At 56.6% G+C, this 20,516-nt stretch overlaps 1 protein-coding gene across 3 annotated transcripts; it reads right to left on the bottom strand.

Annotated features, from left to right (window-relative positions):
• Nucleotides 1–4,372: 4,372 nt before the first annotated feature.
• On the bottom strand, nucleotides 4,373–20,291 carry ANXA6 (annexin A6). 3 transcript variants are annotated; one of them, XM_057376054.1, is made up of 26 exons: nucleotides 20,176–20,291; nucleotides 17,829–17,889; nucleotides 15,076–15,160; nucleotides 14,542–14,636; nucleotides 14,275–14,388; nucleotides 14,095–14,185; nucleotides 13,914–13,993; nucleotides 13,781–13,837; nucleotides 13,551–13,644; nucleotides 13,373–13,468; nucleotides 13,059–13,117; nucleotides 12,665–12,787; nucleotides 12,407–12,465; nucleotides 11,904–11,979; nucleotides 10,918–10,999; nucleotides 10,603–10,697; nucleotides 10,057–10,170; nucleotides 9,726–9,816; nucleotides 9,207–9,286; nucleotides 8,953–9,006; nucleotides 7,534–7,551; nucleotides 6,605–6,701; nucleotides 6,223–6,318; nucleotides 5,871–5,929; nucleotides 5,010–5,132; nucleotides 4,373–4,731 (listed from the first exon to the last, which is right to left on the bottom strand). In XM_057376054.1, exons 2-26 carry the CDS (start codon nucleotides 17,844–17,846, stop codon nucleotides 4,672–4,674), a joined length of 2,016 nt encoding a protein of 671 aa, XP_057232037.1. In that variant the 5' UTR covers nucleotides 17,847–17,889; nucleotides 20,176–20,291; the 3' UTR covers nucleotides 4,373–4,671. The 3 variants fall into 3 exon arrangements, with proteins under 3 accessions (XP_057232037.1, XP_057232039.1, XP_057232040.1); XM_057376056.1 differs by lacking the exon at nucleotides 20,176–20,291 and adding an exon at nucleotides 19,714–19,776; XM_057376057.1 differs by lacking the exon at nucleotides 7,534–7,551.
• Between the last annotated feature and the right edge of the window lie 225 nt (nucleotides 20,292–20,516).

Raw genomic sequence — 20,516 nt, 5'->3', positions numbered from 1 at the left:
CTGCAAGGCCTGAAGAGGGCCCAACATTAGTCCATCTGGTTTGGGTGGCAGGAGTGCGAGTGCTGGGCAGGAGGGTGAGGAGCCGTGGGTCTGGGGTCTGCCTGCACCTGAGAACCTGTGGATGGCACACCCTTAGCCAGCTGCTCCTTGTGTTTTTACCTGAGGTTGCCAGCTCAGGCTGGCCCAAACACCAACACAAGTTTCATGAGGAAAATGAAAGGCTTTTGGTCCTACTGGTCCTTCYTCATTCCTTTGGTCCCACCATGCTCCCAGGGGAGAAAACTCCCCTGATGGCAGTTGTGGTTTATGAGCACGCCTGTGTGGCTGTGAGGGTGTGTTCACAGCTGACACCTGACCTGCTAGAGTTTTTTTGGCACAGAGAGTTGGGTTCAGCACCTTCAGTGGCAGCTCACTTACATSGAGGTGTCCTGATTGCTGCCATGCAGTGGGAAACGGGCTGAGAAGGAACACAGGCTGCGGATGGGGAATGGTTGAACTCCTCTATCCTGGGCTCCTGCTTGTCTCAGATCAGATCTGACTTTCTTCAAGTTGATCCCACCCCAGAGTGAGCAGGGTGGGCCCAGTGGTGCGAATCCAAAGTAGAATTCCCCTGACAGTTCCCATTGCCCAAAAAATCGCTCTGTTCTCTGTGCTGCTGGACAAACAGTGCACTTGAACCCTGATGGGGTGATGGGGACAGTCAGGACCTGGCTGTCATGGGTGGCTGTGCCTGGGGCTGGCCCTGGAGGAAGGTGGGAGCAGAGCAGGCAACAGAAGTAGCTGGTTTGGGACAGCATCCCAGGGTCTCTCATGGACTCAGCTCTCCAGAAGTCTCCCAATGGACCCCTTTCGGCATCAGCAGGTGGGACCTGAACTTTGTGCTGTGCTGGTTGGAYGCATCCCTGTGCTCCGGCAGCGAAAGGAAGCAGAAGGCCAACAGTGACGCTGTGAGAGCGGGGAGGAAGCTCTGGCTGCAGGAGGGGATTTCCAGAACATTGTGATCTGCTGCTTATGCAAATCAGAAACTCAAATTAACCTGGCAGGATGGGAGGGTGCTGGGATGGAGGGCAAGGGAGAGGCAGGGGAGGGAGTCTGGGAGAATCAGCTGCTGGGAGGGCAGGAGGGAGCATGGAAGGGATCAGGATAGGAGAGAAGGGAGGTATTGGGGAGTAGTCCCACTCCACCAAGCTTCTGCAGTACCCTGCCTTCACAGGGGGTTGGATCATGCCCTGGCTTTCCAGGAATGCTGGTCTGTGCTTGCTTTGCTGTCTCACTGAACGAGGGCTCCCTTCTTTCTCTGCCTCTGGCATGTGAGACTGGACTCAGTGTCACCCATTTGACAAGAGATCACTACCTYCTGCCATCCTTTCCCTGCTTCACAGTCAGCAGGGTATGGATTATGCTGGGACCTGGCGTAGTCCCACAGTGGATATGCCAAAAACTGTGGGAACCGGGTCTGGGATTGCTCAGTGGATTTTCTCGCATGCCTTAAAYCTTGAATCATTTGGAGTCTCAATGYACAAAACCAGCAAYATGCACAGAGGGGATTTTCCCCTCTTCCTCTCTCCCCAGGCCATGTTTCATCCAGTTGCAATGCCTGACAAAAGGCTCAGCAGCAGTCATCACGTCCTGTAGAACTGCTCCTGAGATGTGGGAACAGTCCTGGAGAGCTCAGCTGTTTCCCCAGCCTCAGCTCACTTTGGGGAACAGGCGGAGTAGTGAGGGACACATGGATATGAGGGGAAGGCTCCTGCTTCCTCCTTTGGGAAGGGAAGAGCTGAAGAATAAACCTCTGCCACCCCCCAAGACTGAAGCTGGATTTTTCCCTGGGGGAAGAGGAGGACGGCAGGTGGGATGGAAGTGTTTCACATTGTGTTAGGGATTAAGAAGAACATCCCGTGTGCCTCTGTGGCTCCTCCTCTGCAGGGGCTGGCAGCAGGGAGGATCTGCAGTGGCTGACTCAGAGCAGAGGACCGGCCCTCTCTGCGCAGCAAACTTGGGCTCGTGGGGTTTTCTGGATGTTGCAACCTGTGAAATCTGGCGTTTGCTTTGCCTGGAAGTGAGCCCTTACCCCCGGCATTGCTAGTCAATGCGCAGAGTGTAAATCCCACACTCTTCCCTGCAGCAGCCCTAAAAGCTGAAGAGTGGAAGGCCAATGTGGACTTGCCTCCAGCCCTTACTCTTCTCAAAGCCTTGCTAATTCTAGCCCCTTTTTGTGCCCATCGTTTTATCCTCCCCCTTCCTTTCCTAGCTTTCTTTGAACTGCTCGCCTCCTTGTTGATCACAGAGATTAGGCATGTGATTTGTCACCTACTGCCCTCAGATTGGGTGGGTTGAAGCCAGTGGATGGAGCAGAGGTGCTCCTGGAGAGTGGTGCTATGAAGTRGATTTTCTTTGGAGACCAGGATATTACAGGGTTGAAGCCACTTTTTGAGTGAGTCCCAGAGTCCCATGCTAGTGCTTCCCAAGATTCTGTCACCTTCCTGGCATTGCCTTAGGATGGGTAGCTCTGCTGAGCTTAGGCCAGTTTGTGGTTCTTTGTAGGGCAGACCCAACCCCAGCATGGGCAGGTGCTGAAATACCCTCTGCTCAAATAGGGTACTGACTGTGCTTGAGTGTTTGCAGCAATTAAAATACCACTGTCTGTTTTCTGCTCCAGCTGTAGCAGCTGCTGCAAGAAGTGGATTACTATGGCACTGGGTAAAAAAGTGGCTTTTCAGCTGCAGGATTTTTCTAGGAGAGGGAGTTGCTCCAAGGAGGAAACCCCACCTCACACTCCCTTYCTATCTCCAAACACTGTGCRACTCTGCTATCTTGTCTGCARTGTGGGAGCAGCCAGGAGCAGGTGYCAGWGAAATTCCTGGCCTTGRGACTGGTGTGTTGTGGATAGCCRGTTCTGGTGGTGGCATCATCCTAAGATGGGCTGAGGACTGACCCTGAGGGCCTAACTGTGCCAATCCAAGACATCCAGGCTGTGGGTGGTGAAATCCCTGGCCATTGGCTTGTAGCAATTGTGATACAGTCAGAAATTTCACTGGAGCGTTTACACCTGTGCCCAGGGAACACCTTTCCTGTACAAATCCCTCGAGCATCTGTTTTGGCAACARGAAGGAGGCAGATGATGGCTCACATGTTGTGGCTCTGTGCTAACACCAAGCAGTTTTCCTCCTGCTCTGGAGGAACGGGGCTCCACTGCCCCAAATCTGGCTCTCCCAGGGGTGATGGGCTGTCTTCCAAACCTCAAAACTTCCTTGGGCACAGCAGCCAGGCCCCTGAGCCCTGTTCCCAATGGCAGGGAGGTGGCCAGCTCTGCTCCCCWCAGGATCTGTGCCATCCCTTGTCTTCAGAAGCCTCTGCTGCAAAGCTCAGAGCTGCAGTGTAGAGCTGCAGGAAGACTGGCAGATGAAGATTGGGGTTACATCCTCCCTTCAAAACAACTTCTGCAGCTTCTCAGAGCCTTTGCAGCAGGTTCCTGGCCAAGCAGGTGATCTGTAGGCTGCTGCCAGTGTGTTCAGCCCCCCACATGCTGTCTGGACAGGGATGCCCAATCCTACTTACACACAGGGGCAAGACAGAGGACCCCAAATCTCTATGGGGAGTATGGGGAGGGTGAAAAAGCTTCAGCTAGACTGTTTTCCCCAAAGAAAGGTTACTTTTTYACTAGGGGATGTTTTACAGGAAGGCATCAAGGGAATTTTTAGTGGGATAATACCCAGCTGGGTTGTTTCAGCTTCCTTGGTTTGTCTCTACATGTTGCTGCTTCTTGACCTCAGCTGGTTTTGAAGTGTTGTAATAATATTGTGTTATTATTCCTAATGCTGCTTTGATATTCTGGAGGTGAAGCTTTCCTCATCCAGCTGTTCTGAGGAAGACTTGGGTATTCATGGCTTTTTGTTCTGACTTGGAAACAATTGAAAGTGCTGGAATTTCCCRCTTTTGGAAATTCCAGTTCTTTTCTCCTGAGTGTTGGGGGAAGTGCAAACAGTTTGGGGGTGTAGCCTCTATGGCATGTGCCTTTCGACTGCTTCTTCAGCAGCTTGAAAGCACAGGAAACCGCATGTGAGGACGGATGGATGCCATCAAGTCTGATTTGTATCTCTGGTTTATGAAAGCATCATTCACACAATGGCATGAACTCTGACGGGGATTTTTGGAGGCATGAAGCTCTTGGTGAAGTCCCTGCACTGCTGCCAGCCCCACATGCATTTTCAGCCCCTTTCTCCGCAGCAGTGTTGCTCAGAGAGGTTTTGTGGTGTCTTCAGGGCCCTCTCTGGAGCTGGGGCAAGGCTCTTGCCTGAGTTTGCCTATGGGAGCAAGGCTACTCAGTCATACCCAAACCTGCCCCAATAAATTGACTGCTCTTGCCCCAGGGTCAGCAACTGTGAGGTTTTATTTATCAGATTTWAAATTGTCTTTTCCATCTGGGTAAATTCCTTGGTTTAGTGGCATGTTCGGGTATGAATTATTTTGCTTCAAGACAATCTCCCTACCCAGACCCCTCTGCTCCCCTCCCCGAGACTTCCCCCGCTTGCAATGTGGTGCTGCTTTCCAGCGCAAAGTGAGTTGCTCTCTGGAGGGGACCGAGCGTCCCCTGAAGCCCCCGAAGCTGCGGTGACATCAAGGCRGTGGCTGCGTGCTGGCTCAGACACGAAGAAGGAACCCTGCTGCCACCTAGTCCTCTCCACCACACAGGGCCAGCAGAGCCTTGCGGTAATCACCAGASGTGTCCTTCTGCAAGAGGGAGAGCCATGTATGAGAACCAGCTCTGGGGATGTTCAGTCAAGGTGCTGGGCACGGGGAAGGCACAGCTCCATGTCTGGGACACCCTGCAGGTATCCCTGCAGCAGTGGAAGATGTCAGTACATCCAGCCAGACCAGCCAACACCAGAACAGCTGGGGGCAGGTTCCCCTTCCCCAGGTGATGCTCAGCCCTTGTGCTGCTCATGGCTTGGGTCCCTCCAGGGCTCAGCCAGACAAGGTGATGAGCTGGGATGTCCCTGTCCCCTCACCTCAATCATGTGGTGCAGCGATTTGTCAAACAGGTCTATGAACTCGCCMCGGATGTTGAACAGGTCAATCTCGCTCCGAGAAATCATGATCCGGGTCAGGGTCCTCTCATCCGTGCCAGCACCCTGCAAGGGGGAGCTTGAACTAAAAAACCTGCAGGGACTGGCACTCACAGATGCTCCTGGCATCTCCACACAGTCCAAGCTGGGAATCAAACCCACAAGAGAGCCACAAAAATGATCAGAGRGCTGGAACATCTGTGAGGAAAGGCTGAGGGAACTGGCTGAGGAAAAGCTGAGGTTGTTCAACCTGAAGAAAAGTAGTCTCTGGAGAGACCTTATTGGAGCCTTTCAATACTTAAAAGGAGCTTTAGAAAGACTGAGACTATTTTTTTAGCAGGGTCTGTAGTGATAGGACAGGGGGTGATGGTTTTAAATTAAAAGAGAGAAGATTCAGACTGGTTACAGGGAAGGAATGTTTCATGATGAGGGTGGTGAAACTGGCACAAGTCACCCAGAAAGGTGGTGGATCCCCCCTCTCTGGAAACATTCACAGCCAGGTTGGATGGGGCCCYAAGCAGTCTTGAAGATGTCTGAATGAATTGGACTAGATGACCTTTAAAGGTCCCTTCCAACCCAATTTKTTCTATGATYAATCCACTGGACTTGCTGCTGGCAAGACACCAGCTGGACACATCTCCTGCTAACCCCAGGTATTGGTTTGAGCTTAGCCCTYCCCTACTCCCTCAGGGACAGCCAGAAGACAAACCCCATCCCTGTCAGGGGTTAAGCCACAGACTCCTAAGAGTGTCTGCCCAGCACAGCCCTCTCCCTCAGCCCAGCCCCAGAACAGTCCATTCGCACCTTCATGGACTTGTAGAGCTTGTCAGCGAAGAAAGCCGGCTTGTTCTTCACACTCCGGACTGCAACACACAGAGGGGAGGGAAGGTGGGCTCATGGCACCCAGGGGACACGTCACAGCAAGGAGCTGCAGCACCATTGGGTCAGCYACAAGCCCTCCTTGGTACAAGGGTGCAGGCCTGGCCCTCTCTAGGGACTCTGTAACTGCCTCACCCCATGCCACACTGGGAGTCTCCATGGCACAATGGCAGCAGGAATCTGCTGCCACAGTGCCTTGGCAGTGCCTTGGCAGTGCCTTGGACAGCTAAAGGGGCTGCCTGCCCTGCAGGGAGCCCTGTCCCAAGGGAGCACTGACCGATGGCCACAAAGGCGTCTCTCACATCTCCTGACATCCGCTTCTTGATGGCATGCTCCACGTCGTGGTTGGTCATTTTGATGAACTCCTGGAACACTGGGGAAGGGGGAGAGGAAAGGGTCACTGTCAAGCTGTTCCATGCCACCCTGGGAACCCAGGAGACTTRAGCCTCAGCCATGGACACTTCTGGACCAGGTGGGACCAGAGCAGGCTTGGGTGACTTCAACTGTCCACCTCAATTGCCAGGCCACACCATCTCTTCCCACTGCTTCATTCATCCCCACCACATCTGGGGAGAGAGGGCTCAGCCTCAATCTTGAGGGAACCCCCATCTCCCATCCAGCCCAAATCCAAGCACTTGTGTTTGGAAAGGTGGTCCTACCTCTGCGGAGGTGGGGATAGCTGCGGGTGCAGAGGATGCTSAGGAATCGGGTCTCCAGGGAGTCGCTGGAGTCGTTGCTGGAGACATCAGCAAGTTTCTGGGAGAGAACAAAGAGTGAAGAGGGAGGCACAGAGATGGACTTGGCAGAGAGGGACAGAGATGTCAAACAGCTCTTCCTGGAACAGCCAGTCCTGACTGAAAACCCTTTTGCAAAGAGGGTGGCCTTTTATAAGYAGGAAAGTAGCTGGGATTTTTTTCTGCCTAAGAAAATGTGTTTCCTCTGCACAGATGTGAAGCTGCACATTAACACATTATCTCTAAGGAAAGATGTTTTCCAGCTTTTGTGGAAAAAGCTCTGCAATGCTCATGGTTAAGACTTTTTTTGTCTTTTGTGGAGGATGTTTCAGGGGTGACCAATACCTGGTATTTCCTCTGAAGAGGAAATTCAGAACTGCCAGATAGAGGAGCCACCCTGGACCACAGCAGTGCTGCCCATTGAAATGGCTGGCATTCCTCTGTAGGGGTCAGTGGGAGGCTGTGCTCATCTCACCCATTAGGCTATTGCAGGAGGAAGCTGCCCTTTCCCCAATTTCCATTTTTATTAAGGGAAGCCAGCCCCGAGTCCCACACTGCTTGGAACAAGAGTCCTGCATGCAGGCAGCCGGCAGAATCAGTCCCCAAGGGCAGGRCAGGTGGCTTTCTCCCTCTCTGCCTCACACTGCAGGGAGTGCCCTCATTGCAGGTCCCATCTGTCCCCTGTCCCTTATCCTGAAGCAAGGACACCAGAGTCCCAAGCAAATGAGCAGAGCCTGTGTGGTCAGAAGAGCCTGGCTTGTAGGGCTGCAATTCCCAGCCCCAGCCCTGCACCCACGACTGCAGCATCCCCTCAAACATGCAGAAGGGTGAGGAGCAAAAGGGCAGGCACTCACCAGGGTCTCAGCAACAACCTGGTGGAGAGAGAGAGAGAGAGACAGGAAGACAACAGGGTCAGAAGGTGCTGCTCAACCTTAAATCTTCCCTGACAAAGCAAGGGAAGTCTAGAAAAATCCCTTAAAGTTACCTGTCCCCAGATCCCTTGCTTCCCCATGAGCAGGACCTGTGTCCTTCTCTAGTCTGGCCTCTACACCAGTACCTTGGGAGGGTGGTCTTTGGCCAAACAAAGTGAGTCCCCCCACCCCTAGAGCTTGGGTGCCAGCCTGTTGCTCCTCAGGAAGCATCCTCGCCTGGCACCAGCCTGCCCACCTCTGCCAGRCACAGTGGGATGAGGGGAAGGACAGCTTTGCTGACAGAACACAGCGTGGTGCCAGGTCAGGTGCCACCTGGCTGSCTCGTCCCTGTTCCAGTCATCCCTGGCTCTCTCTTTCTGTGCAGCAGGGCGAGGTGAGCAGCAGCACATGCAGCAGGGTACAGGCAGTGCATGGAGAGGTACAGGCAAAGAGCACAGCAGGGTACAGGCAGTGCATGGAGAGGTACAGGCAAAGAGCACAGCAGGGTACAGGCAGTGCATGGAGTGGTACAGGCAGAGAGCACAGCAGGGTACAGGCAGTGCATGGAGAGGTACAGGCAGAGAGTGTGACAGATGCAAGCGGAACATGGACAGGGACACAGGCAGCACAGCATCCACTCCCTCTGCTGGCCGCAGCCCTGCTGGGAATGCTGTGGTGCTCTCCCGTGCGTTGGAACATTCAGTGCTGGCACAAAACAGTCAAGTGAGAGCTTGCATTTGACCTGGCACAGATCTTCCCAGCCCCTTACCGAAAAGATGCAGCCCAGAGGAGCAGGAGGTCAGGGAACAGAGCCTGTGGGTCACGGGTCTCCTGGGACCGGGAGCTGAGCCAGGGAATTGCCCCCACATCACCCTGCACTACTTCTGGCTGCTCAGCCTTCCCCCTCCAGTTCTGTCTCGCCACACCCAGTAGAGGTTTGGAGCACCCCAGGGTGTCAGGGCTGCCCCATGCACAAAACACAGAAGTGTGTGGTTCTGCAGACCAGCCCAAAGCTGCACTGGAAGCTCAAGTGCCAGGTTTCAGCATCAGTGTGTGTTACTGAACCCCACAGTGGCAGACCTGCACAAAGAAGGGTGCCGCATACTGGCTGGGAACTCCCTGGGGCTGCTGCCATGGTTTGCAGCTTCCCCATGCACAAAGCAGCAGAGCCAAGGCATCAGAAATCAGGCATAGGAGCTTTATCTCCAAGGGTGTCATTTCACCTGGCATTTCCCCCTGCAGTTTACAGAGACCCTGGCCCAGCAGCATTTGCTTCCCTGAGAGTGTCAATTCCAGACCAGGGCATGCAACATCCTTTTTYCAATGCAGAGCCCATAAGAGCACTGCCAATATGGGTCTTACCTTGGCATCTTCATGTGCCTGYGTGGCGTTCTCTGGTCCTTCATCACGGTTGCCCTGTGGTTGGATACAAAAATCATGGAGCTGGAGAGGGTACACCTCCTGGGAGAGCCCCAAGTGAGGAGGTGGCAGACAGAGTTCAGCAGCACTGCCCAACCAGGCAGAGATGCTCTGTCCTCTCCATGTCACCATCTTTGCAGACCCACAGCCCTGCCCTGTGGCAGGGAGAGGAAAATCCCCCTGAGAACTGCCCTTACCAGAGCCAGGGAGACGAGAATCCTCTTGAAGTGCCCCGATGTGTCAGAGCTCAGGTCATCTTCCAAACTCTTGTGGTAAGCTGTGGAGAAGGGATGGTTGAGCCCTGCAGCTCTGCTTCCCACCCACCAGTGCCTGTTGTGCCTGTGATCCCCATGGGAAGAATGGCTGAAGCAGGTGCCTCCATCTGCTGTGTTCAGGCTGGGGAAAGAGGGGATTACCCCAGCAGCTCTAATGCCCTGAGCATTAGCACAGCCTCTTGCTCCAGGTGCTCTGGAGGAAATAGGATCATTGTGAAAGAGCTCTCGGGGAAGGAGACATTGATGGCAGTGCTGGGGCATGTCACTGTGACATGGAGAGAGGCCAGGACCAGTGCTCTGCTGGAGGGACTAATAGACTTTCACAAGTCACAGACCCAAGCCAGACAAAACTCTGCCTGGATTCTGGAAGGGCCTTGTACAATGTTAAAAATAGTCTGTGCCCAGAAGCTGGGCACTCCCCACATCCCTTCTGTTCCGTACCTTCCTGATACGCCTCGTTGATAGCCTTGATCTCCTGGTTGTTCCGTGTGGCCATGATTTCGATGAGGACGCTCTCATCTGTGCCGGCCCCCTGGAAGAGAGTGGCACGGCGGGGTGCTGCAGGTACCAACACCAGATGGGGACATGGCGGCACTGGCATGGTGGCACTACCAGGTTTTTGTCCTGGTGCTTTCCTATCTTCTTTACAGGGGACAAGGCCCTGAAGCTGGGGATACTCACAGCCCTGGGCCACCAGCAGTGTGGGTACAGCCACAGTGAAAACCACCTTGTCCTCCTGTGCTGGTTGTCCTCCCAGCAGTGTGGCAATTACCTCCACAGCCTTCCTCAGCTGCTTGGCATCGTACTGCGCCGGCGTCAGCATGAGCCCGAGGATCAGCTTGGCCAAGCTGCCAGACAGCTCGGATTTCAGGTCTGCCATCAGGTCCTGCAAAAGTGTTCGAGGCTTCAGTCCCCAGCTGCTTCCACAGGGACTGACCAGTCGAGGCAACGTGGGCAAGAAGACGGGGGAAGAGAGCGTGGGGATTGGAGACATCCGTGAAAACCCTTGGGGCAGTTAAAAGTCACTTATTGGGATGGCTCTGGGGAGATCCTGGCTCTGGAGTCCTCTGTGCAGGATTGAGGATGGGGCAAGCAAAGGGGAAGGGACACCCTCCCTCGGGCTGGTGGGGCACCCCGAGTGGGAGGCTGCTGTGACAACTCTGTTTCCCTTAGGGCAGTCATGCCAGGGCACATGGGTGTGTCCCAGGTGCCCACCGCCCCTGGGCAGAATTTCTTTCAGTGAGAGGATGATCTCCATTTGGGAGGGGGCAGGATGTAGGCAGAAGGAGGAAGCAGGGTGAGATGGAGGCCACAGTACCCTGCCATAATGAGCCTTGTAAGCCTTTAGGATCTGTTGCCTCTGGGCATTGCTCCTCTTGGTCAGCACCTCAATGATGGCCCCTTCATCCGTGCCTGCAATGACAGCAGAGCCACACTGTGTCACCATGTCACTCCTRATCATGGGCACATTGCCACCACCACAAACTGGGTAGGTGGGCAAGGGAGAGCTCTCACACCTCCATCTYTTTATTCCAACTGAGGTTTCCATGCAACCCTGTGTGGGCCAAGGTGGATTTTCTGCCCCAAGAGCTACAGAGGAGCAGCAGGAAGGGCCTACATGGTCYCCACTTACCCAGACCCTTCATTGCCTTCCTCAGCACTTGTGCATCCCCATCATCATTGAAGTCTCCTGCAGGCTGCACGGTTCCTCGCAGCTGTAGATACAGAGGGGTTTAGATTAATCTCTGAGATGGGAGACAGGGAGGGAGGAAGGGATGGAGGGATGGAGAGAAGGAGGGATGGAGAGAAGGAGGGATGGAGAGACAAGGGAAGGTGCCACTCAGCAAGCTGAGGCCAAAGCAGGTTGTGTGTTAGTGCAAGCACCTGGGGCTCAGTGAGGATATTCACACCACTGTCACCCCTTCCATTAAGGGGCAAACCATAGCCAGACCAGCAGAGAGCAGGAAGAAGATATAGCAACAGACCCTGGAGTCCTGGTGTCCTGACCAATGTGACACCCGCCTGCCCTAGCACTGCCCTAGCACTGGAACATCTCAGCCTGGGCTGGCCACATCACTCAGAGACACAAGAGGAGTTGCTGAAAGGGCGCCCACTCCTGCCCTGCACTTCTACCCTCCTGTGTGCTTACAGCCCCAAACACATCTCCATCCTCATGGTGCTCATGTAGGGCTCAGGGTGTCTTTCCTGCACATCCCAAAGCACCCTTCTGTGGGAACTCCAGCTACATGCAGGGTGCCAGCTCCCCATAGTGTGGCCATGCCCCGGCCAGCTCTGGGCTACCCTGGCCAGCAGGAGGTCTTCAGAGGGCACTGGAGCCAGGGCTGCACGTGATGCATTGCATGGACATGCAGGACCCACTGCCCCAAGGGAGGAGGGTCTCAGAGAGAGAAGGGGGTTAGAGRAGCCCATGGGGGGCAGCCAGCCCCGCCAGGGTAATGTCCTGCCAACCTCGTACCCCAAAACCAGAGAATGGCATTGAGAGAAGCTGGGCAGAGGCAGAGGTGTGGGGCTGGCCGTGCCCCACAGCAGAGAGGAGCAGCCAAGGGTCCCAAGCTGGCAGGCAGCAGAGAGGGGATACAGGGGGCTGGGGGTGCTGACCTCTACTTTGACCGCACTAAGCTCCCACATCCGATAGGCCACCTGCGCCGCCTCGGGGAAGAACTCACCTGCAGCACTGCAATGGGASGGCAAGGACAGGGGACAGTGAGCCATGGGGGCCCTGCACCTGCCAGCAGCCCTCCATCACCCTGTCTTGCCCCTCCGTGAGGGGTGTTCTGTATCTGCTGGGCACAGGGGCAGGAGCCAGGTGCTTGCTGTGGGGCTGGATGGGTGGGAATGGGAGGAAATGTGTGGTGAATCCCAACCTCCCTCACCAGGGAATCCTCCCTCCAGGGGTTTGGCCCTGCCCTGCAGGGCTTCCATGTGCCAAGAAGGGACCATGACATTGTGGCTGGCCATACAGAGGGGCCACAGGGCCCCCATACCGAACTGCAGATACTGCAGATACTGCTGGTCCAGTGCTCCACCAGGCTCTGACCCAGAGGTTGTACCCAGCACCAAGGGGATGAAGAGGGACAAAGGGGGGTGACAGGTGGTCTTACTCATCGTCCCCTCCRCACAGCTTCAGCAGAGCCTTCTTGTACTCCCCAGAGGTGTCCTCCTGGAAAGGCAGATGGAGACAGAGAACATGCAGTAGGAAGAGTCAAGGCAGTGCCATGGGATGGGCTCCTGGAGAGGGGTCTCCCTGAACCTTGTCCTCAGAGATGGACACCCAGCACAGCCCTCCCAGGGGTGCTGGCATCATGAGGGAGGCAGCACAGCAGCTGCTTGTGGGGTGAGCAGGGGTGCCCAGCACTCACCTTTATCATGTTGTAGAGAGATTTCTCATACTTGGTCCTGAACACCTCCCGGATGTCCAGCATGTCGATCTCGCTGCGGGACACCATGATGCGGATCAGCGTGTTGTCTCTYGTGCCCAGACCCTGCAATGGAGCAACCCCCACATCAAACCTGGGATGGCCAAGCGACCCTGCTCAGCCCACCACATTGTGGGACCCTCTGATTTCCACCCAACCCTATGAATAAATAACTCCTTCGGAGGGATAGCAGAGACCCCAGATCACACAAGCCCTGCTTTCATGGACCTGTGTCACCCTGCTGTCCAGCAGCACCCTGTGGCAAGGGGGCCCCTCCTCTGGCCAGCTCCCTGCAGTGCTGAGGGGGAACTCTGTAGAGAAGGGCAACTTCACTCACCTTCATGGCCTTGTAGAGCCTTTCAGCAAAATACTCTGCTGTGCTTCTGATGCATTTCACTGCAGGGAAATTGAGGTGTGGTGAGGGATGCCAGCACCCAGCTTCACCAGTGGCCCCAGTGCCCCCAAACTCTGAGCACCCACACCCCATGAGAACCACATCCAGCATGCCCACCTGCCCTGAAGGAGCCTCCCTGAGCTCCCTGATACCAGGTACAGCCACAGCCCTGGCCCTGCTGGCCCTGGAGCTGAGCCCTCCCAGCCCAGGAAGGCAGTGGTGTGTTTTTGCAGGATCCCCATGTGGGGCTGGCTTACCCACAGCCAACATCAGCTTCTCAAAGTCACCGGACAGCTCTCCCCGGAGGCTCCTCTCAATTGGCTTCCCAGCAATCTTCATATATTCATCAAAGACTGTGGGATGAGAGCAAGGAGATGCCTGGAGAAGCTGCTGAGAAACCTTCAAGCCCACCCTGAGGTCACAGGTGATGCTCACCCAGGCGCAGATGCTGCCTGCTCCTCCGGCCAAGGATGTAAATGAACTGGGCCTCGTCTGTGCCCCATTTCAGCTCGCCAGCTTCCAGCAGGTCCTTTTGGGATGGGGAAGGTGGCACAGGCTGATTCAGGGTGCTGCCCATGGCACCCACGCACCTTCTGCAGGCCCAAGTGCAGATGGTCCCAGTGCCACCAGCCCCATCCCTGTCACAGTGACCTGCCAAGCCTCACCTTGGCATCCTGCTCCACCAAATCCTCGCTCACCACATCGTCCTCTTCCCTGGCACCCTGTGGGAGAGAGACAGGCTCAGCCCTGCAGGGCACAGGCACCCATGACCTAGAGATGGTGGACAGATGGACATACCTGAAGCAGAACAACAAGCATCTTCTTGAAGTGGCCCGATGTGTCTCCAACGATGTCAGCTTCCAGATCTCTCTCATAGGCTGGTGGAAGAGRAAGGGAAGAGTTCAGGGTCTGGAGAGCTGGATCCCTTCACCTCTGCCTTTCTCATGGCTCAAGAGGGCACAGGGCACCCAGGCCTCACCATCTTTGTAGGCAGCCACGAGGTCGTGGATCTCCTGGTTGGTGCGGGAGGCGAGGATCTCGATCAGGCACTTCTCATCCGTGCCAACACCCTGCGGGCAGAGATGCAGCCCCGTGAGCAGTGGGACTGGCTGGGGTCAGCTGGTCAGAGGGGCCCTGGGGGGGATTGTCCACTCCTTACCGAGATGGCATCTTTGATCTCTTTGGCATCACCATAAGCTGGGGGCCGCATCAGGCTCACGATCAGCCGCTCGAACTTCCCCGTCAGCTCGTACTTGAGGTCTGCAATGAGGTCCTGGTGGAGGAGGAGAAAGGGGCTGGGGCACTCTGCTCCATGGCATCTCTGGGTGACTCCAGGGGAGATGGGTCCCTGGGTGGGCTGTGGTGGCAGTCACAGCCACTCGTGTTTGCAGCAGGGGCACAGACCAGGGAGTGTTCCTGCCTTTACCTTCCCATAGAGGGACTTGTAGGCTTGGCAGATCTCCACTCGCTGCTTGTTGCTTCTGGATGTGATGAGGTCGAGGATGGCCTCCTTGTCACTGCCTGTGGGGACAGCTGGGAGTCATGGATAGCCCATGGCTGGGCTCATCACAGCCACCCCCCTGTGTCCAAAGCTGCTCTGGAGTTGGGGCTGGGAGGACAAGCAGAGCCAAGCTGGCTCCAGGGAGGAAAAGAAATTGGGAGAGCTTCAGCACACTGCTCCAGGGAGGAAAAGAAATCAGGAGAGCTTCAGCACACTGCTCCAGGGAGGAAAGAAAACCAGGAGAGCTTCAGCACACTGCTCCAGGGAGGAAAGAAAACCAGGAGAGCTTCAGCACACTGCTCCAGGGAGGAAAGGAAACCAGGAGAGCTTAATACTCTGCTACAGCAGTCAGTCAGCTGAGAGGGGAAATGATGCAGGACACCCAGCCATGCAAGGGTCAACCAAAGGAATARGGGATATCAAGGGTAGCCCTGGGACAGTCTGAAAGAGCATCCATACCAAATCCTTTCATGGCATTGTACAAGGCCTCTGCATCCTGGTTGGCATCAAAGCCCTGGAAATCCTTCACCGAGCCCCTGTAGACCTGTGGGAAAAGAGGGGAGAAGATACAAGAGGAAGGAGCAGCCCCAAGGGGATGGGAAAGGAGAAGTTGAAGCTGAGCAGGGTTGAGGTGAGATCTGTTTTGGCTCAGGTTGCCCAAGGCCAAGCTCAGCCTCAAACATRAACTGTTGTTCCCCTCTGCAGTTGTTTCCTTTCCTGTTTGCTCTCCCTTCCTACAGAGGGATTTAATTTTCCACTGCCTGTTGCAAGCAAGGAACTGCTCCAGATGCTGAGGATGCCCAAGCGCTGCATGGCCTCCAAGCAAGGAGACAAATTTACAGGCACGAAATCATTGTGGGCTGCTAAATGGAAAACACTGAGAACCACCAGAGCTGCCAACAGTTTGTCCTGCCCCAGCACACACTCCCATGGGGATCTGAGGGGTTGGAGCAGAGACCCTGGATATTGGGAAACACTTTCTTGAGAGCCTAAAAAACCCTGGGGGTTGGCATGATCCACTTCTATCTGCTCTTCTGCCACTTCCAGGCTGCTAAATAGGGATTGTTTAGGAGTTAAATAGRGATCATTCCAGGAATGACACCCCCAGAGACATCATGAAAAGGAAGGGACCAAGATCCCTCTTCCCAGGTCAGCTTTGCCCAGGGGAATTCACCCCAAGGGAGCCTGGGACCAGACTCTGCATGAAATCAGCATCACCCTGGGTGGAAACAGATGTGAAACCATCCTGGCCCCGCATAAGGAGCTGGGATAGATGCCCTGCTGGAAGCACAGAGTGGGAAGAGCTGAGCAGCAGCATTTCCTTAGCAGTCTTGCTGGGGAATGAAGGCTGGGRGCTGAGCTGGGGCTGGCAGCTGTGTCAGCACCCTGGGTAACTGAGCATCCTCCCTTGGCTCTGCTTGTACCACRTGCCAGCCGGGATCACCTCCCAGGGATCATCTGCTCAGGATGTGCTGCACGGCTTCTTTAAGATCCTCAGGAGCTGTACAAAGGCCCAGGCCTGCTGCCAGCATGGACATCTAAAGCCAGCATATCCTCAGAGAGGATGAGATCAGTGTCCCTGACCCAGGAAGTGCCTCCAGGAATGTGCTCAAGGAGATGGACTCAGGGCAGCTCCAAACCCGCTGTTCTCCCGAGTCCCATCCCAGTGCCACAGCACAACAGCTCTGCTGCACATTCCCCCCCAGCACCTTCACAAACAAACCAGCCTCTCCTCCTATTTCCCAGAGACAAACTGAGCACATCCCCCACACCCTCTTGGGAGGAGCTGCTGGCATTGGTGTCCCATGTGGCAGGGACCAAGAGGAGATGCTGCCCTTCCAGGGAACCAGGCGGGCATGGGACAGATCGTATTGCAGGTGATTCATCGGGAGAGCTGCATTTAGCCCCACTTCCCAGCAGTTCCCAGACCCTCCTGGCTTGGCAYGAGCTGCTGCCACACACATGCCTTGCAGAGATGGAAATAAATTGCAAGGCAAAGGAGGTGCCTGGAGGCAGCAGGAGTGAACAAGGGTGGCTGGAGGGTACTGGGGAGTCAAGATGTTGGCTGTGGTTAAATGGAGAGAAGGAGCAGGGCTGTGTTCCTGCCTGCTGGGCCATCCAAGCATGAGCTGCTGCCTTGCTGCAGTTCTGCCTAGCCAGGGAAAGGGAAACTGAGGCAGGAGCTCAGTGCTGTGCATCACCCCACCCTCCCTGCGTTCTCTGTGGGAATGAGCCCCAGGGAAGTGCAGGAAAATGAGTGAGGATGGAAACACCATCTTGCTCACTGCATACTCTTCATACCCCCATCCCRCTTTCCATCCTGTTTCAGCTGCCAGGGGCCTCCCACCTCCCCTCCTCCAGCCTCTGACTCATCCCGGCCGTCCGGGACCTCCCAGCTAAAAATAAGCCACACTGGGGCCAGGAGGGTRGAAGCAAAATTCCCAGCATGGCTTCACTCTGTCCCACCCCATGGCTGATTGGGGTCCTGGACCACCACAGGGGAATGTTCACCTGTACTGTGCCTCAGTTTCCCTACCCAAAGCAACCATTGCCTCGGCTGGGCAGGAAGCTTTGGATAATAAGGCTGGAGGAAATAATTGCTGGATTTCTCCAGGGAATGGAAAGCAGATCCTGGGCCCAGCAGTGGAGAAGGGAGGCTCTGGGCTGGGTCTCCTCCCCTGGCAGCAGGCAGGCTGCACTGAGCCACCACAGCTGCCCACCGAGGCAGGGCTTTCCACCCACACTGAGATGTTTTCCTGGCTGCAGGGGAGCACCTGCTCACGCAGCTGCCACCTTGCACCAGCCCCAGCCTGGAGTGGGGAATAATCCGAGCTGGGGAGCAGGGAGAGGCCCAAGCAGGGCTGCATGCCTTCAGCAGGCTCAGGCGGGAATTTTCTCCATCAGAAGCACAAATCCCCAGTGCAAGATCTCTTCTCCCCTTCCCATGGCCCCGCTTCTCTTCCCCATCCCGCTGTGGTCCCAAAAGGATTTTTGCTCCTCACTGTCCCTGCTCCCCAGCCCAGTGCTTCCCCCATCTGCATCACATCCAGACAGCACTGGCTGGAGAGGCAGGAATGTAAACAGGCTCTGGGCAGCATYGTGTCCATGCACGTCACCCCCATCCTTGCTGCTGTTGGAGACACTGCCCCAGCTCTGGGGTCTGCCCTGCGGCACCCCAGCACCCATCCCTGCCATGTGGAGGTCACCCTTACCTTTCCTTTGGGTGCCATGGCTTCCCRAGCTGGAAATCACTGGAGGGAGGGCAAGGAGGAGCTGTGGAAGGGAACAGAAAGGGGGATGTGAGCYAAAGCCCCTCTCTGTGGGCTGTGTTAGTTAGGGGAGTGTGGGTGTGAGTCCCAGGGGGGCAGTGCTGGGTGCTGCAGGATGGATCAGGGACAGTCACCTGCGGTCACCAGAGCCTTTTGTGTCTGGCACTGAGGGGACCCCACGGGCCAAGGGTAGGGCAGATGGGCCCTGCAGCTTCCTGCCAGCACCACGAGAAACCAGAGGGCAAAAATGTGCTGAATATGTGGAAATGGGCCGAGCATCCGCCACAGCCCTTCTTGCTGCACCCCTCAATGTCCCTTCTGCTCCCCTGCAGCCCCAAAGCCCTGGGGCCATCCCAGCTTTAGCAGCTGTTGGGGACATTCCCTTGTCACACGGGGCTGGGCAGCCCCCACACAATCCCAGCAGCTTTTATCTGAGTTTCTGTGCAGCAATCAAGGCCACCACCAGTCCCACACATCCGCCRGAGACCAGGAAACACAGCTGGGTTTCCAGGGTAACTCGCAGGTTGTTTTCTAACACCAGCACCATTTATATCTGCAACCCACTGCGGTGTGAGCCCTCCCCACCCTGCCCGAGAAAGTCCCCCAACAGCGCCATTTGCTCCGAGGAAGCTGGTAAAGGCAGAAAAACAGCTGGAAAATGGAGCCCAGCCATGAATGAACCGCTGAGCGTCAGCTGAGGCCAGCATGAGGCACAGCCCCGCCTGGCTCCTTCACCCTCCCTCTGAGACACGTTGCAGAAAAATTCAAGGCAGAGCAGGGCCACCCTGGGGGATTTCCGACCCCAGAGGAGTTCGGTTTCATGCCGTGGAGTGAGTAGGAGAAACCACCTGAACTTCCCTGGCTCGCCTGCACATCCCTAGGAGAGCACCCATGGAAGGGGAGAGCCAGCCCYGCTGCCATCAGTGCAGCTGGGTCCCCCTGCTTGGGGACAGGAAGCCTTTTAGCACCCACCCACGGTGACCCTGGCTGAGGGGAGAAAGTTTTGCAGAAAAGCAGAGCTGCTTTCACCTCCTCACCTCTGTTGCGCTGGGGAGGCTGTGAGCCTCACCCCGCTCTGGGACAGCCCCACACACCCCACACGCAGTGGGGCCGCACTGCGGTCGGGCGCTGGGTGAGTGCCAAGAGATCCCACCCCGGCCCATGCAGCCTGTTAATGCCGCTTTGGATCCTGTTTGTGAATCTGTGTGCCCTCCTGGGAGTGGGAAATCCCAGCGTGGCACAGCCCTTCTCCCTCACTCCACGCATGTGGCAGCGGGGCTGAGACCACCCAAMTCATCTCAGCAGTGCTGGAGAATCGCCAGCCACACCCAGTCCCCGACCTGTCCTTGCAGTGCCCATCCCTGTCCCCCACTGCTGCCCACAACCCCGCAGCCCTGGGAAAACATCCGCACAAACACACCACAGGCACTGGGCAGCAGTGCCCCAGCGTGGGGGTACCCCTGCCCCCCACCAGCAATGGAGAAATCGGGGTTATGGGGGTCCCATGAGAAATCCTAAATGATGTGCACAGCGTTTGTGGAAGCTTGTTTCCCCAGCAGTGCAGCCCTCCAGTCTCTCCAAAGCCCCCTAACAGGTCTGAGCTCAGGGGCTGCACCCCGAGAACCTTGTGGGGTTCCCCCAGCACAACACCCAGTGCCCCGCCGTTGTCCTCAAGCAAAGGGAGCTTCCCCGGCTTAAAAAAATACCGGCATCCATCCTCCTGGTGGGCCTAGGGGTGTCCCCAAAGTGCCCTGCCCCACCCCACTGCCAAAAAGCCTTCCAGGCCTTCTAGAGCTCCGAGCCTATGGCTGTTGTGGGGTGCATTTACCTGTGCAAAATTTGGCAAGTTACAAACCGGGGGATCCTCAGCTGGGATGGCAGCTGGAAGGAGGGGCGGGTGTTTCCGCAGCCGCCGCAGCACCAAAGCGTAGCCCAAGGCGCATCCCGGCCGGGACACACCCATGGGGCCCGCGGCACCGCCAGCGACACCCCCAAAAGCACCTACCGGCAGCGCAGCCCCGCGGGGGTTCGTCCAAAAGAAAACATTTTGCATAAAAAGAAAAGAATTCCCCCTGCGGCCACCYCTTGGAGGGAGCTCCGCTGGCACAGCTCACCGCCCACCCAGAGCTTTCCACGGCTTTCCTCCCTCCAGGCCATTGCGGACAAAGTGTCCAGACCCGCCCGGTGCCCCCAGCCCCGCAGCCCCTTCCCCCGGCCCGGCTGGGTCCCCCCAGCCCCGCAGCCCCTTCCCCCGGCCCGGCTGGGTCCCCCGGCCCGCAGCGGCACTGACCGGCAGCGCGGAGCTCTGGGAGCGCTGCAGGAGCCGCCGCCGCGCTCGGGCTGTTCTTGGGGCCGAGCGCTCGTCCTTGGCGTGCAGCTGTTCCCTCCCGGCGAGACGTCACGGCCCCGGAGTCCCCGCCTGCCGTGGCCAGGGCACATCCCACCCCCGGTGCCACGCCAGACCTCAGCTTGGTGCCCGCGGTGCAGCGGCACCCAATGTCACCCGCAAAAGCAGCCGTCACCTGCCCGGCTGTGGGGAAGGGGCTCGCCTGGCACAGCAGCCCCACCGCTGTGTGCAGGGGCAGCGGTGACACGCCCGCTGCCAGGCAATACCGGTGGTTGTGTTTCAGC

The sequence above is a fragment of the Malurus melanocephalus genome, unplaced genomic scaffold (assembly GCF_030028575.1).
Source record: "Malurus melanocephalus ecotype Western Australia unplaced genomic scaffold, MMel_1.1 scaffold_269, whole genome shotgun sequence".
NCBI classification, from domain to species: domain Eukaryota; kingdom Metazoa; phylum Chordata; class Aves; order Passeriformes; family Maluridae; genus Malurus; species Malurus melanocephalus.
This window is presented reverse-complemented; position numbering and strand designations above follow the sequence as displayed.